Source organism: Amphiprion ocellaris, chromosome 6, assembly GCF_022539595.1.
Source record: "Amphiprion ocellaris isolate individual 3 ecotype Okinawa chromosome 6, ASM2253959v1, whole genome shotgun sequence".
In the NCBI taxonomy this organism is placed as follows: domain Eukaryota; kingdom Metazoa; phylum Chordata; class Actinopteri; family Pomacentridae; genus Amphiprion; species Amphiprion ocellaris.
The window spans coordinates 35,921,939-35,944,976 of record NC_072771.1 but is presented as its reverse complement, the minus strand read 5'-3'; the positions used below and the strand labels follow the sequence as shown (position 1 = coordinate 35,944,976).

At 39.3% G+C, this 23,038-nt stretch overlaps 1 protein-coding gene and 1 long non-coding RNA gene across 3 annotated transcripts; both read right to left on the bottom strand.

Moving 5' to 3' along the window:
* Positions 1-6,986: 6,986 nt before the first annotated feature.
* Positions 6,987-12,083, bottom strand: LOC129349046 (uncharacterized). 2 transcript variants are annotated; one of them, XR_008601870.1, is made up of 4 exons: positions 11,985-12,083; positions 10,976-11,076; positions 10,108-10,249; positions 6,987-9,220 (listed from the first exon to the last, which is right to left on the bottom strand). It is a non-coding gene; the product is annotated as an uncharacterized LOC129349046 (long non-coding RNA). The 2 variants fall into 2 exon arrangements; XR_008601869.1 differs by lacking the exon at positions 10,108-10,249 and having other exon boundaries at positions 11,985-12,081.
* Positions 12,084-14,262: 2,179 nt separating this feature from the next.
* On the bottom strand, positions 14,263-16,616 carry si:dkey-1k23.3 (heat shock protein beta-1). Its single transcript, XM_035957258.2, has 4 exons — positions 16,115-16,616; positions 15,681-15,744; positions 15,336-15,456; positions 14,263-14,896 (listed from the first exon to the last, which is right to left on the bottom strand). Exons 1-4 carry the CDS (start codon positions 16,455-16,457, stop codon positions 14,417-14,419), a joined length of 1,008 nt encoding a protein of 335 aa, XP_035813151.1. The 5' UTR covers positions 16,458-16,616; the 3' UTR covers positions 14,263-14,416.
* Between the last annotated feature and the right edge of the window lie 6,422 nt (positions 16,617-23,038).

Sequence of the window (23,038 nt, the reverse complement as noted above, 5' to 3'; positions counted from 1 at the left end):
TAGTATGTCGTTCAAAATGTGACAAAAACGTCATAGTTTAGTATGTTGCTCAGCAATTTTCATAGTATAGCCTTTAGTCCACAAAACGTTGTTTTGTCCCGTCTGTCTGAAGTAGGTGAGGAGCAACACAAAACAGTCCAAACGCTCGTTTCCAGAGGTTTAGACGAGTATTTATTTGAAAGAGTAAGTTTACAACAACACAACATGTGAGGGGGTTAAAAGCAAATGAGTGTTAGTAAAATAAAAATAAATAAACAGAACTAAAAGTGAACTTCACGTTGACATTGATGGACATTCCAACCAGGAACAAAGTAAAACATAATCAATACAAAAAAAACCCTCTTCCTGTTCACCTCTTAAAACCCAAAAACACACCTCAGTAGCACCCTAAACTAAAACTATCACTGGGTTCCCTGTTTTCCTTTGTGAACAATTCAAAGGTCCCTCTCTATCTCCCCACACATCCACCAACCACTGGAACACATCTCCAAAGTTCTGCTGGACCAGCTCAGCTTCCCCTCAGAAGAAGTGCTGCCACCTGCCAGATGAAGGAGCCTTTTGAGAGGCAGCTGGCATCGTGATTGGACTGTACTTTGGTCTGTTCCAATCCAGCTTCAGCTCCAGAGACGGCAGGCGGGACGAGTCAACGGAGGCCGGGTGGACGAAGGCATGCAGCTGAGTACAATCCAGAAAACAACAGAGGAGGAGTGCAGCGGCCCAGAGCCAGAACAAGCAGAGTAGCATGGTATGTCTCTTAGAAAACATCATAGTAGAGCCTTTGGTATGAAAAAACACCGTCATATACATCATAGATTGTACAAATAACAAGTCAAAGGAAAGAGACATACATTGTAGAATTGTAGTAATTGTGGGCTGACTGATTTACTGATTATCCATATTTTATTTTTTTACTGATTTACAGTAATAAATACATTTTAAAATGGCACTACTTTGGCTCTGAACCTTTATCTACCTGTGGTCGCTCTGTCTTCTGGAGTGATTTGATTGGTTATACGTCACGAATGAAACTCCTTTAACTTAACATCTGTAAACAAAACAAAAACGTATCAACAAAGTTTTCTGTTAGAGTTTGTGTTCTTCTAAGTTTAACTCCAAGATTTTAAATACTTTCATTTACTGCAAATGATTATCTACTCCAAATGTCTCTCTAATAATCATTGTCAGCCTTAAAAACCCACAAAACACCCCTCTATACTCGACCACACTAAGTACAGTCCGGTTCCCCCTTCTATAAATCTGTTTGGAATCTTCCACTTCCTGTTTGTCAAAGTGGCCTTCTACCTGGACAGGTTTTGTTGGAGCTCATGCAACAAACATTTTAGGTAACTGCACTTTAATATGGATGGATGACAGTGAATTAGAGTCTGTTTTAATGAGACTGAGTTAAGATGTGTAGCTCTGTCATTAAATAGGAAATTATTTCTCAGAATTCACAGAGAAAAGTCTGAAATGTTTGCTAGCTTAGCGTCCCACATGTTCTTTGGCTCAGCTAAAGCTAACTCTCTCCAACTTCTGGATCTCTTGAGTTGCTTGTTAAAATATCTTGCTAGAGGTGCTGAAGCTCAGAAAGTCTGAGATGTTTGTTAGAAAATAAGCTCATTCTAAAGTCTGATCTGAACTGTCCTCTTTTGTTTGAACTTTCCCTAAACTTAGGAGTTAATGACAGAGCAGCACATCCAGACTCAGTCTCATTTATGTAGTGATTAAACTTCAGTGTCATTCATTGATGTTAAAGTGCAGTTTTTCAAATGTTTGTTGCACATGCTCCCGACCAAACCAGTTCAGGTGGAAGACGATGTGAAGAGAAAGCTCCAGAGGATGAATATCACACATTTACGTTGGAAATAAATGTCCTTTAATTAGACATTGTCATGCAAAAGTTGGATTTCCCTTTAATGATGTTCAAATCTTTGTTGAGTGTTTTGTTGATGTTGGTTTCTAAATGTTTTCTGACACTCGGCCCCAAAGATTAAAACCTTTTACGGCTCACAAGCTGCAACAATTCACACATTATCAACTATCTTTCTGACTAAACTAAGATAAAAAGTGAAAAACTGCCTGATTCCTGCATCATGAATGTAAATCTTTTTGGTTTTTATGACAGTAAACTTTGCCCATTATTCAACAGATTAATGTGTTTTAATCATAAGTCATGTGTTAAGAAAGTGTGTTTTCCAACATATATGGCTGAATTACTCCAACATCACAAGATACATACAATTTTAATTTGACTTTATTTATATAACGCCAATTACAGGTCAAATTGTTTCAAGACGCTATATTTTTATATTGTTTGTCATATTTAAAATATGACAAAGTAAGAAATTTAAGGCTCTTGACTAATCTATTATTTGGTTTTTAAGAGACTAATGGACAATTAAAATAACTTTCTCCACTAAAACTAATAAACGAGGTCAAATAAAAGGAAGAGTTTAAAATACTGCAGTCCCACAACGACAAGAATAAAGTTTGTCAACAAAAACTAAATCTGCTGGTGGATTCCATTAAAGTCCAAATAAATTATAATAAAGTGTGATACAAAAGGTTTGTGGTGCTACAAATCTCCAAGTAAAGATATGAAGTTGAACATCTGGATGGAGGTTGATAAAAGTTGACCTCCCTTCATTTCTCTGGAGTCGACTCCATGGATTTTATGGATGGTGGTTAAAGACCTGCTCTTCTAGTGGTCTTCCTTCTAGTCGCTGTAAAAAGTCAGTCCATCCTGGACAACTTCAACATCTCTTCATGACAAGTTGTTCTGCCTTGGACCTGGTGGAAACTCCAGAAACTGGGGAAAACCTGTGGAGACTCGAAGAACTCGTGGAGAGTCGAGAAACTCGTGGGGCGGGGGAAGGTGTGGTGGGCGGTGGGGGGAGGTGGGGGAGTAGAGGGGGGAAGCCGCCACCCACCTCCCCGCCTACTCTCCGCCCTGACTCCACCCAGACTCCGCCTTGGCTCCACCCATGTGGTCACTTCAGGAACTACGATGCCAAAGGGACGACGAATTTATTTCTTTTTATCTGATCTGTAGCTCAGTGAGTTAAGGATTTGCCTATGGAGCTGCAGGTCGCTGGTTCAAGACCAGACACTTCTTAAGTTTTCTCAAAATTCTGACAAAGACAAAGAAAGAAAACTGCCAGTGGCTGGTCTCGAACCTGCGACCTTCCACTTGGTAGTCCATCTTCTTTTCCCCTGAGCTATTCGCTCAGATACTAATTCTTCTTTTTTTTGCGCATTTATCATCTATTTTTTGTCGTTTTTGAGTTTTTTTTTTAACTCGAGTCTCGACTCGACCGTTTTTCTCAGGAGGCTGGACTTCAGCCTTTGTGCTGGAGGGTGGAACCCTCACTTCCAAGACTTTCCAAGCCCCCAGACCTCCCGAGTCCTCAGGACCTGAGCTTTCACACAGTCTGAGGGCTGAAATTTTCTAAGTCCCACAGTAGATCTCTGTTAGATTGAACTTTCAGACAGTCCAAGGACTGATATCTTCGAAGTTCCTGAGTAGTCCTAGGTTAGTTTGAACCTTCAGACAGCCTGAGGGTTGAAATTTTAGAAGTTTCTCAGTACTTCTCTGTTAGTTTGAACCTTTAGACACTCTGAGGACTGAAATCCTAGAAGTTCTTGAGTAGTTCTCTGTTAGTTTGAACCTTCAGACAGTCTGAGGACTGAAATTTTAAAAGTTTCTCAGTACTTCTCTGTTAGTTTGAACTTTGTGGTTAACAGAAGCCTTAAAACTTGTGACCATGAGTCTTGATTTCACATTTAGACCATCCATCTGAGTTCTTCTCAGACCTTCACCTGTGGGTTTTTTAAAAATCCTCAACAAACTTTGATTCTCTTCACTGAACAGTAAAGTTTGTGGAGATCAGAAGGTAACATTAGTTTGATCAATGCCTTCAACTACTAGTAGACTTTATCTGGAAAGCAGTTTTCTGAAATGAGTTCTTAGTAAATCTGTCCACAATCAAACCAAGAACATAGAAAGAGGAAATGTTTGAAGAAACAACTTGATGTTTTCATTTCAGACTAGAAAACGCATTAAGACCTTTATCGGTTTTTGCTCTTTTTGATCGTTTTATTGTCTCTTCTATTTAATTTGATCTTCTAAAGTCTAACTGGTGTCTTTTCAAATGTTTTGTCTTTAGTTTGATTCTTCTGAAATGTTTAGTTTTGCTCTTTTCTCACCTTTAATTCTTTTCGAATGTCTGATTTGATTTTCAAATGTTTTGTCTGTGTAATGTTTGTTTTTTCGAATGTTTTAGCGGGTTGTTTGAAAAATTTCCTTTTCTTTCCCAATGTTTAATTTTTCGATTAAATCTTTAAGGTTTTTCTTTTTAATTGTTTTATCACCTTTTAATGTTTAATTTTCTTTTTAAATGCTTCATTGTATTTTCTGTTTAATTCCTATTTAAATTTTTATTGTTATAAGATTTAATTTTCTAATTAAACATTTAAATTTTTTAATTAAATGTTTTGTCTTTTTAAAGGTTTAATAATCTAATTACATGTTTTGCATTTTTCAAATGTTTAATATTCTTGTTTAATTGTACTTTTTAAATGTTTAATTATCTAAAATATTTCATCTTTAATGTTTAGTATTGTTGTTTAAAAAATTTTGTTTAATTTCATAATTACATGTTTTGTATCTTCTGTTTAATTATCTAATTAAATATTTTGCCTGTTTAACATAATTTAATTGTATTTAATGTTTAATTTTCTTTTAAAAAGTTTTACTGTATTAAATGCTTTTTTCCTTTAATTGCTTTTTTAAATGTAGTTTATTTCTTTAATCTTTTTTCTGTCAAGATTTTAACCCCAACATTAAAAATGAAACAAACCCTTAAATCACAATGAAAATATTTCTGTTGTCACAATCATGAGTTAGTCAATTATTCAGTTTATCAATTCAACTTTATTTGTTTAGCACCTTTCACACAGATGACAAAACTAAACAAGAAAAGAGAAAAAAACTATTGTAAAACTATGATTAAAACTCAAAAACATATTTAAAAAAAAAAAAAAAAGATTTAACATGGTAATAAAATGTGTTGTTTCCAGGGGATGGAGGGAGTTTATTGAAGTCTTCTTGGGCTCACATGGGAAATCATTTAAAATAGAAACTTGATATTCAGTCTAAGGAAACTGGAAACTGCAGAGTGACAGAAGAACCAACAATATCTCCTGTTTTCTCCTTTAATGAGTCGACTCTTCTTGTGCTTTCAGACCAAAGAACTACAGACTCTTCACAACCTGCTCAAACTCTTGGTACAGGACCTCACCACACGGATCAAGAAGGTTCCTGTCTCATTTCTACTCTGAAGCTCACCTTCTCTAACTGCTGACAAATGTTTCTGCTGCTCTAAAGTCTGGTCTCCAGAACTTCCTAAAAACTCTCAAAGTCTCTTCTGCTGCAGGTTGCTTTGTAGAACTGTTCCAGAAAACCTCACTAAACCACATGGAGGAGCCTCAAGATAGTCGTCCAAATGAAACCGTACAAAAACCAAACTAGCACCACCTAAACGCTAAAGTCTCCTGCAGCCTACCAGAGAACCTCTGAGAACAGAGAATCAGGACAGGAACTCTTACCTTCTGGACAACCAACGCTGGTTCTCAAACAAGAATACAGAATGTGTCTGACCAAAAACCTCTAAAGACTCACTACAGCCAAGATAAAGACACAGCTGCAGCAAATCCACTAATCACTGCACACATTAGAACTATGTGCTAACTGTGGCTAAAGAACCACATTTACCAAGACAACTATCCAGTACAAAGCCCTAAAACACACCAAGAAACACATTAAAGATGATTTTACTGCTGGAAGCTGCAAGCCAACGCCTAAAAAACAAACTAAAGCAACAGAGCCAAACCTCAGTGGTGACGAGAAACAGAGGAAATGTTTGTCTGCAGCTAAATAAAGCAGGAAGATACTGAGCTGCTCAGGTGTTCCTGATAACACCAAGCAGCCACCTGGACAGCCAATAGGAACACAGCTTCCTGGAAGTCCAGAGGGCTGGCTTAGTGAAGGAAATTTAGTTTAAAGTTGAAGCAGAAAGTTAACAAAGAAAGTTGAAAACCACCTTCTGATCCCTGAAATCTCTGAGTTTTCACACAAAGAACACCTGAACATGTCAAACTGGTTCCATAGTAGAACCATCATTGTAAAAACGTCATAGTATGGTGTGTTGCTCAAAAAACATTACGACCCAGCTGTCTAGGGTCACTGATGAGCAACACAAAAACAGGACAAACGTTGGTTTCCAGGGGGTTAGGAGGATATTTATTTGAAAGAGGAAGTTTACAACACATGTGAGCAGAAAAATCACAGTCTGTCTTTAGTTCAGCTGAAAATATTAGTTTTTGTCTTTTTTATTGACCAAAGGAAATGTAGACCTAAAAGGATTGTTTGAAGGAATATTTAAACTGTTATTTTCATTATTTAATAATCTGTTATCAGTCAGAACCCTGGCAAACTTATTTTCATCAGTTTTTTTAGTGGAAGTCACAAATAAAGGAGCTCTTGGTTTTTCCCAGCGTTACTGAGTCCAAAGCTGCTGTTTCAACACAGACACGTTCACATGCATCCACAAACCTCTCAGCACTCAAACACCCACAGACAGGAGGCCGGCTGGACCGAGGCTCGGCGGCGTCCTCAGGACCCACGAGTCGGGGAGTCGCTGAACTTGTTGGTCCGGTTTGAAGGCCTCCGTGTGGTCCAGTAGAAGTCCACGTAGTCGGTGTCGGCTTTGAACCGCAGCGACTGGCCTCCATCAGGTGGACCGGCTTGTCCTCGTAGGGCTCCTCCTGTAGCCTTGAGGGAACCACAGGAACATTCAGTAGCTGTTGGAGTTCTTCCTGTCAGGCTCGTGGTAGAACGGCTCTGAAGAATCTTGTACTTGTCTTATCTGGAACAACCTAACAGCCTAAACTGTTAACAGCAGTGTAAAGAAGCAAACACACAGGCATAGATTAGGACTCAAACTAGATTTATTTTAGAAAACAAATCAGCTTAGAGGCATTTGTTCACACATGTGGCTGAATAGGAGGCCGTCCAATCAGATTGGAGGTCTTCACTCTGTAGGTTGTTTGTTGGGTGAGACTCTTGGACCTCCATCAGCTGACGCGGATGTTTGATGGTCTTCCTCTCTAGTGCCAGATGATTCATCCATGAATTCAGCAGCTACAGACTGAAATGAAGCTCATGCTGCTGTGATTGAATTCCTGTTCCAGATCAAATGTTCAGAGCTCACCTTGAATGCAGCCGTCTGCTGTCTGATAGTTTTTCTCATTGTAGTCTTCAATAAAGTCTTTTTCCTCATGTCAGGATGTGGTGAGACTCTTTCTCAGTCGCTGCAGACGTCCCTCATTGTGCATCTCAAGAGAAGAAACAGAAAAACTGGTCACTGCTTCAGCATCACAAACGCTCTCCAGCATTGAGAGTGTTTTAGGAATTCATTCATTGTGTTGTGAACTTTGAAGGAGCAGAAACTTTACAGCTGTCAAAGATATGAGCTCCAATTCTGGATGTTTTAGGAAATGAAGTTCATCAAATGAACACTTGATTTTTTCTGATAACTCTCATTAAATTACTGAAGAAATCTAACATAAAAACCTGTAAACTCTCAGGCAGCTTTTGTTAAAGTTTGTCTATAATTCTATCATCATGTTCTGGAACCAGGACTCTGCAGAAGTTCCTTCAATCACATACTTGTGTGTTTCTATTTCAGGCCTCAGGTTTGAACGTACAGCAGAGGATTAGAAAGGAGTTATTTTAATATTTAAATCAGTCCATTAAATGTTTGGAGTAAAAATGATTAAAATTTTGCTTTAGATAGATTTGTGTCAAATAATATTGCAGAGTCTCACGTAAATATATCCAGATTAGTTCAGTGTATTTACATTTTATAGAATATTTTATTTCTTAATCTCAATACTGTAGGGTCTGACCCTAAATATTATAATAATGATGTCAATTTAAATAATATTTTAGTGCAGTCATAAACTTTAATAAGCTAAACTTGCATAATAAATACCACTGCACAATCTTAACCTGAACATTCATATTATTGAGGTAAATTTACATAAATCATGACATTCTAGAGTCTTAACTGGAATATTTCTAACATGAATCTTTTTGTATTGTGCTGATAAACAACAATAACCCGACTTTCAGATAATACTTATCGTCTGTGATTGTGAGACTAAATTCCTCCACATTTTGGAACTTTACATGCAGCAGCTGTAGGAATAAATAAAAATAAAATCTGTTCATTTCCACATGATGCACATTTATTTATTCTTAATATCTCAGACTGAATGGTAGCTGGCAGTAAAAACAAACTCATCTGCTGGACTGAATTTCCCAAAATGAAACATGGACAGAAATTAACACTCACGTATCCATGGCAACGCTAAAGTTTCTGCTTCTTCCCAAAGTTCACAAGTAAAGATTTTAATGTAAAACTTCAGGGATGACTGCTAACCATAAGTATTCTGATCAATACTTCATGATCAATATCAGGACAGATGTTACAACTCCAGCTGTTGCATTAGACTGCAGTTATTCACAGAGAAATTAAAACATCACATTCCTCATAAAAACTAGATGGGACTTTTATTAAATAAAGTGTTGGTGAATAAACAGTGTAAAAAGTGCAAAGCAGCTCCATTAAATGAGGAGATGTGAGATTTCCACAGCATGGATCACCATCTGCTGTGTTGATTCATAGCTGAATGTCAGAATGAACTGAGATAAAAAAGCTGCTTTGAGCTGCAACATTACAGTCTGACAATCCAACACCATCACAGTTTTCATCTGGTTGTTTTGCTCCAACATGCTGTGAAGTTCACTTTTTACCTGAATCAATACAGAGATTCTATTTCCAACCAAGACTGGAATAAAAATTAGAATGTTATGAGGTTATTAATGCAACTAAATCCTTTCAGATGGAAGGATTTACTTCTAAGTTCTAATTCAAGTTTCAGTTGGAGCACATTGCATTCACAAAGAAAAACAGCGAAACCTTCATAGCAACATTTAATAAACCTAAAGCTTCCCTGTTGGCTCATTGGTGGAGTTTGTTACTGAGCATCTGAACCTTAAATCCAGAGAGACGACCATCTTCAGTCGAGGCCAGTCAGAGAACTTCAAGACCTTCCATCAGCTGGACCAGATGTGGCATCATCTCCCTCTGAACATCTGGATGACAGGAGAAAAGACAGAAATCAAACACAGATCACAGAAATACAATTTATTCACTTTCATCATTTTATAAAAGTAGCATGAACTTTATTAAAACTTGACAATATCAGTAATGAAAGTAAATGTTTTTATCTCGTGCTGAAGCTAAATTTAAAGTCAATTTTAATGACAGTTTATCCTGAGAGGAGTGAGAATGGAGCTTTTCTTTCTTTTTTAGAATATTCCCTCAACATATTCTGTTTATTATTGGCTTTAGAAGCATTTTTCTTTACTTATTTATTTTTAGATACCTCAGACTGATGCACTTTGCTGTTTTGCAGATAATTTCATGTACAATAACAATAAAGATCTTCTATTATAACATATTTTGCTAAAACAAGAACTGGAAACCTTCTCAACCATCTCTCAGTCTGCAAAATTCCAACTGCGACAAAGAATTATCTGATGTAGTTATTATTATAATCTTTACTGAACCAGCCCTGTAATTAATAAAAATCTGTATATGGATATGATTTTCTCTGATGGAACCACTAAAACTGCATACAATAAAGTAAATCTCTTCTGCACTGCACACATACTACACTTTTGTAGAACTCTGGATGTCAGAGTAAAGGCAGACAGATCCACCAATCAGCCACAACATTGTGACCACTGACAGCTGAAGAGAACAACATCCGTCATCTTGTTCTAATGCAACGTTCTGCTGGGAAACCTTGACGTTCATGTGGATGTTTGACATGTACCACCACCTAAACACTGCAGGACAAACAACCCCCTTGTCTCCATGGCAACAGCAGTCCTTGATGCCAGCTGCCAGCCTCAGCAGGACAAATTAAAACTACTCAGGAGTGGTCCGAGGAACACGACAGAGCTAAGCTGTTCACCTGGGTTCCACACTCCCCACATCCACATCTGATGGAGCATCTGTGGGATGGTCCAGGATCAGCCTGGTCTAGGTAGGACCCACCCTGCAACCCACAGGATCCACAGAATCCACAGGACATCCCCAGAGGTTCTGATGAACCACTGGGTCAGAGGAGTTTTAGCAGCATAAAGGGACCAACACAGTATTAGTCGGGTGGTCAGAATGTTAGACTGTTATATTGTCATGCTGATTATATGATCAGTAAATATTACCATCAATTAGAACAGGGAAAAAAAAACAACTATCAGTTCATTCAGAAACTGTGGGGTTAAACCTAAAAACACAGACCTCAACAGCAGTTTGTTTCAAAGCAGAACACCAGCTGGTTTTCACTAAAGAAGCTTTCAGAGCAACAATTAAATGACAGTTTTGTTCTCATTAAGTTCACAGAGTCAGAGTCAGCCAAAATAATATACACACACATCAGGAAAAGAAAAACTTTTATAAATATTTCATTTGTATAAGTACTTCTATACATATAGATTCCTCTTTCTAAGTTTGATCAAATCACGGTAACTCTGTGTCCTGTTGTACGATGTTTTCCCAACAGATGGCGCTACCCTCATGAATGGAGCATCAACAAGTGACGTCTACAACACAACAGAAATGTCTGGAAGCCAGTGGCCTCCACTTTGAGCACCTCTTGTAATTGTAGAGGCCAAAGATAACTTTTATTAATCTCGTGATGTCTGAATAAATTTGGTATTGAAATATTTATGCAAGTTTTTCTTTTCCTGATGTGTGTAAACATTATTTTGGCTGACTCTGTATAATGGGTTTCTGACAGGTCACCAGGCAACATCTTTTTATAATAATGACAAACATACCTGCATTCTACAGGAGTGATTTTCCTCATGTGCAGGTAAAGATGTGTGAGGAGCTTAGAGATGACAGGAGCAGGAGTCATCCTCACTAATTCAGCTTCCACCTAGAAACAGAAAGACCACAAACAAACACACTGATATACTCTCAAACGTTCAACCTCACAGCCTCAAAATATATGTTTAGGAAGTGTTGCGTTTCTAAATTCTGCTGAAAGCATTGACAGACATTCTCTTACAAGGTTGTGTAAAAAGCAGCCTGTCCTCTGAGCTACTGAGAAATCTTCCTGAACAAAGTTTCTACATGTAAATCAGCTCAACAAAAACTAAAGCCTCAGTCAGAGATAACAGGTATCGCAAATTATAAAGAACTGTCTTTGTTAACTCAGACTTTCTGCTTCAACCTCACATAAAAAGGGGAGTTTAACTCGTCAGGTGACTGAAAATGAAGGGCTTGTGCAGTTCTAGATCCAAAAGTAGGATGTTTCATCTCATGTTTTACTACAAATACATGCAATAATAAATAAATACAACAGCTGGTTGTTATTTTCTTCATTATTAATATCACTTTATATACTGTATTGAACTTGAGCAGTGGGAGAGAAAAGGAATTTAATGAAATTATAGAGATTCAGAGAGGTAATGTTGCACAATGTTAAGTTAAGCGAGGTTTAATTCAAACCAGCTGAATGTTTAACTTCAGTGCAGCTGAACGGGTTTCAGTTAACCTTAAAGTAAAATAACTCTTTTTTTTTTTAAAGCTAAAATACACAGCAGAGAAATACAGGTTGAGAAGGTCATTCTAATAATGAGGACAGCTGCAGCAGCAACTAACACAGGTGTTCAGCGGTAAGTTAGCCACCTGTGTTTATTAGCCCGCTAGCTAACTTAGCCGCTTAGCTAGCTAACGCGTCCGGACCAACTGCTCAAACACGAGCAAACACAACTCTTCACAAGTCGCTGACTTAACGTACAACAAAACAACGCTACTGGTTAGAAATATTTGTCTTCTTACCGTGTTTTACTCCAAAAACAAGGTCAACAGCAGCCAGAAACGCTACCAGACGTTCCCACCGTATATATATGTAGCAGACTAGATACGCTGGCGTGCTGTCTTCTATATATTTCTATGGTCTGACCAATCACTGCTCTCTGGCTCCGCCCTCTGAGAATCCTGTTGGCTCAACACTTGCTGATGACCACTTCCTGTCTCAGAAAATGAAAAAACTGACTTTTTTCCGTTTCTGTCTCTTACTGATTTTACTTTTTTGTTATTCTAAATATAAAATGAAAATCAAAGTATTTTTAAAATTTCGTATATCCCTTTTTGATCATGAAAAGGAAAAACACCTTGTATTTCAATTTTATTTTTTGTATTTTAAAACGAAAATCAAAGAACCACTCGTTTTTTGTTTTTCAATACCATATTTTCAGAACGGAAAATCCAATTACCAAAATATACACGGACCAGAACACACCATAATGACGTTTTAAGCCAACATAATGACAGATTTCTAAGGGTTTATTACGTCTTTCATGCAACTACACATGTAGATTGTATCCAAAGCTGTTTTTTATGTGACCCCAGTTATGAATAACCAATAAACACATCCAAGGACGTCCAGTCTGACTACCAAGAATGTTATATGAGTTCAGTTCAGTCTAATTTAAACTCCATCACAGTCAGTTACATAACAAAGCTTTAATAACATCCAGTGTATTGATATATGATGGTACAAAAGCAAATCCTTACAGACGTATCATTATGAAACCACTGTGTGTGACATTATATTCTTAAATTTAATAAACAGTTTGTAAAATTTTCTTATTTTGAGGGGTTTTAGTCATTGTTTGGTGACTACATTAATTATCACTAGTCTTAAATATGCTTGCATTATGGTGTGTTATAAATAATTTATTGATTATACATTGTCTGAATATGCAAAATAAATTAGATGTTTAAAAATCAGGGGCTACACACACAATTTAACATGCATTATAAGTCCTAGCACTGTCAATAAACGATGTTATCCGATATAAACCTCTAAAAAATAATTTTTTTTATTCATATTATCGTGAGGTACATTTAATGGAGTCTTTGTATTGCTGTCTTCTGTGGTTATAAAAGTAACAAATGTGCCTTTATTTATTAGAGTGCATCTTTCAAGTGTTTATCTTAGTTACTAAATGTCACTTAAAGTGATATTATACATGGGTACACCCCCTTGGGATGCATTTGAGGGTGAAACGTCTGCATTAATACTGTATTCTTCCAAAGTGTATTGTAAATATACTTTAATATGTCAGTTCATTATAAATATTAATCTGAAGTGTTCCACCTTTTGCAATATGGTTTGCATTCTTTTCTGTCGGAGCGTCTGAGGAAGGTGGCTGCATGACGGTCGGACCGACTTGTTTTTTGCCAAAGACGTTTGTTTCCTGCCTCCTTTTTTCCTTTTGATGTCTTTGTATTGACTGATGCAATAAAAATGTCCAGCCAATCTCCCAGTGTGTCTTAACATCTGTCTTTCATTGAGAGCCGTGCCACTCGCGGGCCCAGTTCCAGGGATCCAGAGAGCCCGTGGTGTTATTGTTGGATAACAGAAGGAATTGGGCAGCAGATTAGCGGAGGGCTTAGTGCTGGGTGAGATTGGCGCTGCTGTGTGGCTGTAGAATGGGCCCAACTCATTGAGGAAACTCTGCCAGAGCATTTGAATGCGAGTTGCAAAAAATAAAAAATTGGGGCAGTTCCATTGCATGTTGTGTGATGCAAAATAATGTAATCTTGTCTGTGTATTGGAATCAAGAAATCAGTTAGAATTTAAAAAGTTGGAAAACTGTGGAAGCGACAAAAGGCTTCCACAAGTTTTTGACTGTTGCAAAAAGGCGGTGCTTTGTGTGATGTGTGTTGGCTCACATGAACTGCTGTATTTAATGGTGTCAGATTATATGTGTGGACTTCAGTTATGCTGTTGCCGTGGTAACAGCAAAACTGGACCAGCGCCAGTTCCTCCTTGGGCAAGTTATTCGTGTAGAAGTGACTAATGCACAGCTGTGCAAACTTATAGTATTTGACTAATGTAAAAAAAGCCCTTCACTGAAACAGCTTGATAATGAATCACTTCTTAAATTTTGCACTCATACAGTTTCAGAAGTAATTGGGAGCATGATTCTCATAAATGTGACCACTTATTATTCATAAACAGCTGCGAATTCACACATAACTAGCCAACAATTCGCTTTAAGACCATGAGGATATAATAGCAGTTGGTAGAACAACACATAACACAATATTTAGCATTTTCACACGCTTGTGCTTTATTGGAGCTCCAAAGACAGCATGGTTAAAAGGCTATTGACTAAAATGCATCTGTGGAACTGACGCAAGACAAGCTGTGCAGGCTGTTTCAGTACTTTGCCTTCATGATATTGTGTTTTATTGTGTGTTCACTCTTGCTTTATGTCGGCAGCCTCCAGCTCCTGGCTCTGGACGTCACTCTGTGGACCGGTGCCCAGCTCCTGCTCCACAGGCTGGGTGATCTCCACGGCAGCTTCCTCTGAGCTCGCCATTACCTGGATCTCTCCATCCACGGCCGCCTCTTTGTGCTCCAGCTGTTTGGACGTTTCTGGGCCTTCTTGGCTTTCCAGCATTTCACGGTGCTTAGAAGAACCTTGAAGACTCTCTGTGCCTTCGTCGTCTGCAGGCACTGAAGGGTGGCTCTCTCCAGCTGGCTTTTCACGGGTCTCCTCCTCCTCTTCCCTCCTCTCTTCATGCTGCTGAAGCCCAGCTGAGGTGCTGCCAAGCTGGGAATCTGACGGAGACGTTTCTGTTTGATCCTCTGAAGACTCTGGGTGACCTGGTGCTGAGCAGGTATCTGCATCTGTATGAGAGGCCTCTTCTTCCTCTCCACTACTTTCCTTTTCCACCTGCATTTGTGCAAAAATCTGTCACAACAGCTCAACTTTCTTGCCCCACTTTAATACTGAATTTGTATGCCAGACCTTATACCAAAAAATACATGTAATCTGTGAATATTATATTGAACTTGTCTTAAAAATCTTTCTATTTTTGCTTTGTTTCTGGGAGATCAATACCACTTTCATGTCTGTCTGGTAAACACTCCATTGTAGTCACTCTTTCTTGTGCTCTTTCTTAATCATCGTAGTCATTTGTATGTGTTGAACAACTGAGATGGAACCCATTAGTGAGCTTTGGACTGACAGATTTTGTAACTTTCAGACAGCCAGGTTAGCTGGTGTTGTGCTAACCGACTGCTGGCTCTAGAATTACAATTTACCAGACAGATGTGTCAGTTTTATTGATCTTCTCTTGGCAAGAGACCACAGACTTCCCAGTTGTGATCACCTTTATAGGAATGAGGATGGCAGCAGGAACAGAGGTTTCAGGAACTGGCGCTTCCACAGTCAGAATCCCATCAACAGAAAGCGTCGACGTGATGTTGGTAACATCCACCTCAGCTGGGAGCCTGAAAATGACACAACCGTGTTTACAATGTCACTACATACAGAGTGCAAATACTGAGACAAATGAGGGTAATATCTAATTTTTCAGCTCAGTGAGCATCTTAGAGATCGGATGGTGTCTAAAATTTGCTCTTGGTGCTTCTAGTGCAGCTGCAGACCTGTGTTAAGGCTTAATCTGTGTCAGATTCATCATCTGCAGGTTAATGCCAGTGTTTACTTTGCATACCTGTATTTCCTTGTAAAACATCTGGCAATAAATCCATGCTCGTCTGGCCGCTCCTCGTGCCTCCCTGGGGACGGATTACCGTTTATGGGGAAGAATGCGAGGACACACAGAGGAATCAAGCAACACGGAGAAACCACTCAACACAGAAATTAATTTCTGCCACAGAGCTGTGACTTTAATTTCCCCAAGCACATTATTTAAGCAGCTTTGAAATTTTTGTTACATTCAGCATTCTTTCCGTCACTGTTTGGTTTTAAGGGGGTTTATTCTGTGAACTGTGAGAAAAGTCTATTTAGATAACTCTTTGAGATTACACCAGACAAGAGTATTAATGTTTTTATTAAATATAGAAATAGCCTGGGTGTGAAAGTAATTAGCAATGTTAATAAAGTGAACTTTTTTCGAGGTGTTTAATTAACAGAGCTGTCCTGTACCTTCAACCTCCAGGAATCCATCTCTGACGCTGAGAGAAATCTCTGAGGGGGAGAAGTGAGCCACGTCCATGCCGACCCTCCACTTGCTGATCTTCTGGCCGGGATGATGCACCGACCCAGAGATGTAGGGCACGAACAGTGGAGCGGGTACGAAACATCCTGCCAGACTCCTCTGGAGCCGCTCCATGTCCATCCACCGAGCGTCCCCCGGCTCCAGCAGAGGTGGCAGGCCAACATCCTGATTGAGAAGCCAGCTGGGCTGCCACCACTTCCTCAGAGGGTACCAAGGTGCCCCCCCGCCCTGGTCCCCACACGACATCTCTGTTTTCGCATGTTCGCTCATATTTCAAGAAATAAAAGGAGATAAAAACCAGCAGCCCCTCTTTTTTGAGCGAGTAACGTTTAAACTCTTGTGGTGAGATCCTGGCAATTAAAATCTTCCTAATGAACGAGGGTGAACGATGAAAGGAAGAATGGCCAGAGCTAAGTGTGGCGAGGCAGAGGGATCTCAGAGGGCCTTTATATAGTGCTCCTGTCTGTTTTAGCACTTATTAAGTGCTCATGCCGATCCCATGAGGAGGCAGTATGGGGATGGGGGTGATGGGTGTGGAGGAGAGGCCGCTACCTCTCGCTGGCCCGAAGAAAGTGGCAGACTAATTAATTGTATTTATAACTTTTAAAGGCGTGATGGCAAATAGCGAGCAGTTGGCTGGTTTCTGTTTGAACTGTTGCATCTGTATACTGAGACTGTTCTTCTCACATCCCAGTGAACTCTGTTCTGTCAGCGGTGACTGGGCTCCTCGGTCTCGCCATGAGCCGGTCACGCTGCCTCTTTCACCCCTCAGAGGACACAAACAGCAACACTTTGTCTGGAGCATGAAATATCTCCACAAAATGCTCCTTTTTCCGTGTTATCTGAAATGTTTTCGGTGGCATGTGTGTGCCCACAAAGCTCCCATCCACTCCATTCTCCCTTCGCTCGGCAGTTTCAACAAGATTATTATTGTTCCCTTCTTTTATCAAGTGTGACAGACTTGTCAGTGGTTCACTTTTAGAGTCGTGTGCCCTGAGATCTTGGCATACTGTCCATTGGAGCACAAAACAGATTGAACAGATGTTTCTGACACTTTGTGTGGTGCCTCACCCACAGATCCTGTCTGTAGGATACGCAGTGAGAGGTTAAATTGGGATTCTCTGCTGCTGTTACTGCTGGAGTCACCTGAAAAATTGGTTCTTCAGTTTGAAACTTCATTAAAGATTTCTACTGATGGAGAGGCACATGGGGCCATAAGGTGTTCATACTATCCTCCAGGACTAGTCAGAGGGGCTAAGAAGAAATTTAACAGTTGTTAGCACAGATGAAAGCAGAGGGAGGAATTATTATACTGTGACATAACTGTGAAATAATTATTACTAGAGTCTTAGTTAATTAAGAATCTGGTAAAAACGCTCCTTTTAAACTGGAATAGAATTTTATATTGCAGCTTGTCTGAAAGTGTTGCTATGTCTTGCTATGAAAAGATACAACTGTTCACTGCAGGACTTTCTGATATAAGGAGAGCTATGCTTGCAAAAAACAGTTAGGAAAGAAAATGTTGAGAAAAGATGCTGATTTTCTCTTAAATTAAATTGTTTATTGTAAATCAGATTTTTTTACCCCTATTTTTATTGTCTTTTCTCTTCTGTCAGCTGTTCTTTCTGCTTAGCGGGCATATTTTTCCAGACTAATTTGCTCTATGCAGCTGTATGTAACAGAAAACAGCATTTAAATGCTTGCTAGCCGAGCAAACGCAGATTCCACTGATTACTTCCTCCTCTTTCTCCGGCTGTTAATTAGTGGCAGAGGGTCGAAGCAATCCAGTTCAGCGGGGTAAACTCTGATCTGTCCTTCCTGTTTTCCACCACTTTTTGTCTTTTTTCTTCGCCTGTGTCATAAAATCGAGCACAAGCTGATTAGAGTGTAGCGTCTCAAACAAGCAGGTTGAGTTTTCTTAGTTGAACCCGGAGCTGCACAAACTGAGATGATGCTGAAGAGATGGAGTGTGAGAAGGCAGGTTAATGGACTGCTTGTACAGAGATGGGAAATGATTATTGATTTTGAAACATTATGCTGATTTATTAGTTTGGACTGGTCACACACAGAGGGATGATTCTGGCAAAACTACTACAAAAGCTTTAGTTCGTTTCAGCCGATATAATCACAACATTTTCAATCTCACTGGTGGTTTTAATAACACCTGTAATCTAAGTGGTGAATGATGCAAACTCTGAGGAAAACAAGATAATTCACGTAGCCAAGCAGAAGCATTTACAACCTGCAAATGCAGTCCTGCATGCTGGTTCACTGGTGTTGTCACAATAAGAAAACACGTTAGTAGCCAAAAATTGAAAAGGAGCTTTCACCTGTTGCTGCACATGTCATTTATTATTGCACTGATTAAAAGACCCGCATCTATAAATCAATTAGTTGTCAGATTATTCCATTAAATGACAACTATGTCGATAACTAATTCATCTGATTGGGTAACTTTTAGAGAAATAAAGTCAAAATGCTCTGACTTCATACCTTCTTACATTTCAGTATTATCTGGTTTCTTTACTTGTCTATGATACTAAACTGAATACATTCATGTTGTGGACCAATCGAGACTTTAGAGGATGCCATCTTGGAGAAATACAGATCAATCGTATTTTCATCATTTTACATGTGGCATGAATCAAACATTCTGACATTTTACCGTCTGAAAATACAGTGATGTGTCATTGAAAGCACCATTTACATTTAAAGCCATAGTTACTGCATTGAAAACTAGACTTCAGCATTATATGTCTGCAGCTGAAGAGGCTGCATTTTCAGGGTTGCATGTCTAGGGCTTTTATTTTTGTGACAGCGCCACCTACTGGAGTGGTTTTAGAGGTTCATGTCACTCAAAATAGACTTATAGTTTTAAAATTTAATTCCACATTAATAGTACCTTCTAGCCAACAAGCTGTGGTTTTAGAGGTTTGTTCCACTCAAAACACCACTTAATAATTTCAAAGATTTACATCCCCCCCCCGGAAAAATGTTAACTTCATAAATTACTATTTTATTGTGAAAATATTTGTGGTTTTACAGTTTTTTTTTTCCATGCAGATTTTATTTTTCTAACACGTTATGATTTTGAGGATTTCGTCCAACCAAAATATTACTTTTGATTGGCCGATGCTGGAGAGAGGCAAGACACAAGGTCAATTCTGAACTTGATTCACATTCAGTACCGCCTATTCCACTTCAGCAGGTGGCGCCGTTGTGAAAAACAAGGGTCCTGCAACTGCAGTCCTGAAAATGCAGCCTACTCAGGAAACTACCAAAGCAACAGAGCTTAATGTGCAACCTAGCAGTTGAAACTGTTATGGCTAAGCTAAGCTAAAGATAAGCTAAAATCTAAATTCTTTTGACCACAAAGTGTGATTTTTGACCGCTGGTACTGGGAAGCAATTCCAGGGTAAAATGCAAATTTGTGTAAATGTGCTTAGTTCGAACTTTTCCTGTGTCCCTTTAGTCTTTTTTGCACTTCAATATGTATTCAAATTAATGGAATTTCTGAGCAGAAACTTCAGTAATGGACATCCAAGCAGCACCAGAACTGTGGAAATCTGCAGCTCAGCCAGCAGGACGTCCAAAGAGCTCCATGGAGATCAAGAGAAGCATGTAGATGGACTTCACATCTGGAAAGCAAACAAATGTTCGGGAATATGGAACAACAACACGAGAAAGGTATTTGAATTCCGGGCCTCCATACTGAGCAGGACTACAGTCAAACCCAGGGTGTTTATGTGAGCATAAAGGGGAATGAGAGCCTTCAGAATATATTCTCTCAGATGAGCTCCCCCACCCCCAGTAAACACATCATCACCAAATCATTTTGATGTCTTAGATCAGGATTAACTTCAAGGATCACTGGCAGTTTATTCATCTCAACCCCCACTCCCAAAAAAGAAAAATACTGTCTCTTTTGATCGAACCCAAACTCTCTGTTTCTCTCGCTGATAGCTTTTTTTTGATTTTCGATTCATTCCGTCCCTTCTGGTAGCAGCTACATATCAGAACGTCTTCGTGGTCCCTCCTGTTTTCCTCCCTTGAACTGCTAATACCCTTCACAAGCGATATTTTTCTATCTTTCTGTGTATGTGATCCCTTTCATTTCATGGCAGGGCTTCTATCTCTCGTTCATCAGTCCCTCCTCCACCACTTCCCACAGGCTACTAGTCTCATCCAGACCTGTCACTTCATCTAGTTTAAATGGACGCTGAGCTTCTTCTCTGTGCTCAAGCCCGTCAAGTGTGTCGCGAAAATCAAATTTTCTAGCCCAGATGAAACCACATTTTCGGACTTGCAGTCAAATGATGGGAAACAAACCCGTGACCTAGTTTTCTTTAAAGCGGCCTCAGTGTGATTCGAGAGGATCTCACAGATAGTTTCGAGGGCCCAGTGGGGCAGAGTCAGTTTTCCTAATCAGTAGCACAGATGCTGCGTCTGATTCCCCCAAAGCCTGCTCCCGCCAACAAACACATTTGACGTAAGACATTGGCATTTGTAAGATGATTACAGTCACCTATGCTCAGGGGAGGGCTCAGCAGAGGCCGGTCACACCCAATCACGAGGCTTCAAACTGCCCGCCACGAATCCACGGGATATTAGCCGATAATGCATCAAGGGGGATGAAGTGTCAAATGGCTGGTTTGTTCCTGTGGACACTGCATTCATCATAGTTATTGTGAGGCCGGCTCAGTCGGCTGGCCGGCGAATAGAGAGACGTGGCCTGTATCAAAACTGACACATCAGAATGGAGCGGCTTATCGATGGAAATATATATTTTTGGAAAGCCTTTTCACAGGTTATCGCAGCCAGCAATGAGTCAGAAAGAATACAGAGCGATGCTTGAACTTCGATCTAACACAAAACGATGCTGTTGCTCAAAGAAATTCATTCGGTGAATTGGTTTAGCCATGCCTGTTGCCAATCCATTTTCCCTATGACTACAGTGAACAAGAATATGGCCCGTATACACTGTAAATCACCAAGGAGGGAAAACAAGGCAATCTCATCTTCGGCAGTTTTCTGCTCTGTGTTATTGCATTTACAATGCTTTTGATTCAGCCCTCTGTGGTGCTGTTAAGACAAATGCAATACTAACGGCATTCTTCAGTGTGTGCTTCTCCCAGGTGCTGCTGGGAAATATGCATTCAAAGAGCCACTTCACTGAGTGTTCCTGAAAGAGGCAGTTTTTCAAAAACACGTATGTCCTTGAACATGCATTTTGTGTGTGCGTTCAAGTGTGCACATACAGTATTCATACGCTGAGATCTCTGTTCTCCGTGCCCAGTGAAGTAGCAGAGAGGCAACAACAGTGTCCCGGTTTGACTGGAAAGAGATTTGCAGCAAATGAGCTCATCCATCAGCAGCAGCGTGTGGGGACAAGGGGATGAGGAGGAGGAGGAGGAGGAAGATGGAGAAGGTGGTGCAGGGCAGTTGCTGAACAGAAGCAGGTCTGATCGTACTGAAGCTTCACGGTAAAATACAACCGTTGTGGCATTTCAACGCTCTCCAACACCTCCGCTTGTCCTCTGGACGCTGATCAAGTTTGGAGACTTGAGCTCGATTTGGTTCTTGTCCAGTTCATCTGAAGATTTGCCATATATCTGAAAAACCTTGACATTTATGGGAGTAGTATTTTTAACTATAATAACCACAAACAGTTTTTAGGATTTACTCTCTTGAACTCAGTTTTCTTTAACCAGTTCAACTCTTTATTTACATATGTTTATTTACAATGAGTTAAATATTCAAGTACAGGACTATGTTTTAAGAAGTTCACCACTCAAATAAACTGCAATATTGTAAACGTGTATTGAATAATTGTATACAAATCCCCCCTTTCCAAAGAAGCACTTAATCTGTGGCTTCGAACAAAATTAGGGTTGTCAAAATTACACTTAGACCATTTAATTTGTCTAGATTTATCCTTCAGTGTTTATGAGGCTATTATTTGTAAGATATTGCAGCTACACCCTATTGGCTGCAGTTATTCCATTGTGGATTAGCCCATCAACTACCTTATAAATGAACAGATTTGTTGTTTTGTCTATATAATGGCAGAAAAGGGTGAAAAACATTGTTCACAAATGTCTTTTTCCCCCACAACCTAAAGATATTCAGTTTACTATAACACAAGATAAAAGAAACCAGAAAATATTCCAATTCAAGATGCTGGAATCCCACATTATAGCTGTTTCTTGGCAAACTGCTAAAACTGAATATCAAACTAGTGGACGATGAATTCAATATTTGATGATAAATGATTAATTGTTGCAGCTCTAGAGACCATAGAGCAGACTACAGATAGAGAGATGTGGCAACATTAGAGCCAAAGTAGTGCGTGTTTGTGTATATATTATCAGAAATTTATTTAATTTAAAAAATATCTAGTTTTAACTCTTTACTTTCCATGTTGCACCATTAATAGTGACAAATCACAAACTGGACAGACTTGCTTTGCTCTGATTGGATTACTTCCTGTAGGAGGCCTTTAGTGAACAATCATTTGTCTTATTTTAGCATTTTGACATGGACATTTATTTTTGCGCTGATAAAACTTTGACAGAATGCAGGTATGAAGCTTTTAACATCATAAAATAGTGCTGGATAAACTGATAGCATGGTACTCTTGCACTTCATGTTTTTCACAGATCCAAATAAATCAACTGAAAAACAAAAGCATCAACATTTATCAGGAAAACCCAGTCCAAGATAACGTCTCTCTGCCTCCTCTCTGATGATCTATTCATAGGCGACTGTCGACCCACCAAAGATAGACGACGGTTCCATTAACAGCAACTCTCCAGATTCCACAGGAGGAAATAAGGTGCAACTGTTCATCA

What these genes read in the sequence shown, in the direction of transcription:
- si:dkey-1k23.3 (XM_035957258.2), bottom strand. Translation starts at nt 16,457, where the DNA reads ATGAGCGAACATGCGAAAACAGAGATGTCGTGTGGGGACCAGGGCGGG. An exon ending in TGTTTTACAAGGAAATACAG is followed by an intron (nt 15,457 to 15,680) that starts GTATGCAAAGTA and finishes TGTCATTTTCAG; the next exon opens with GCTCCCAGCTGAGGTGGATG. An exon ending in CCATCCTCATTCCTATAAAG is followed by an intron (nt 14,897 to 15,335) that starts GTGATCACAACT and finishes GCACAAATGCAG; the next exon opens with GTGGAAAAGGAAAGTAGTGG.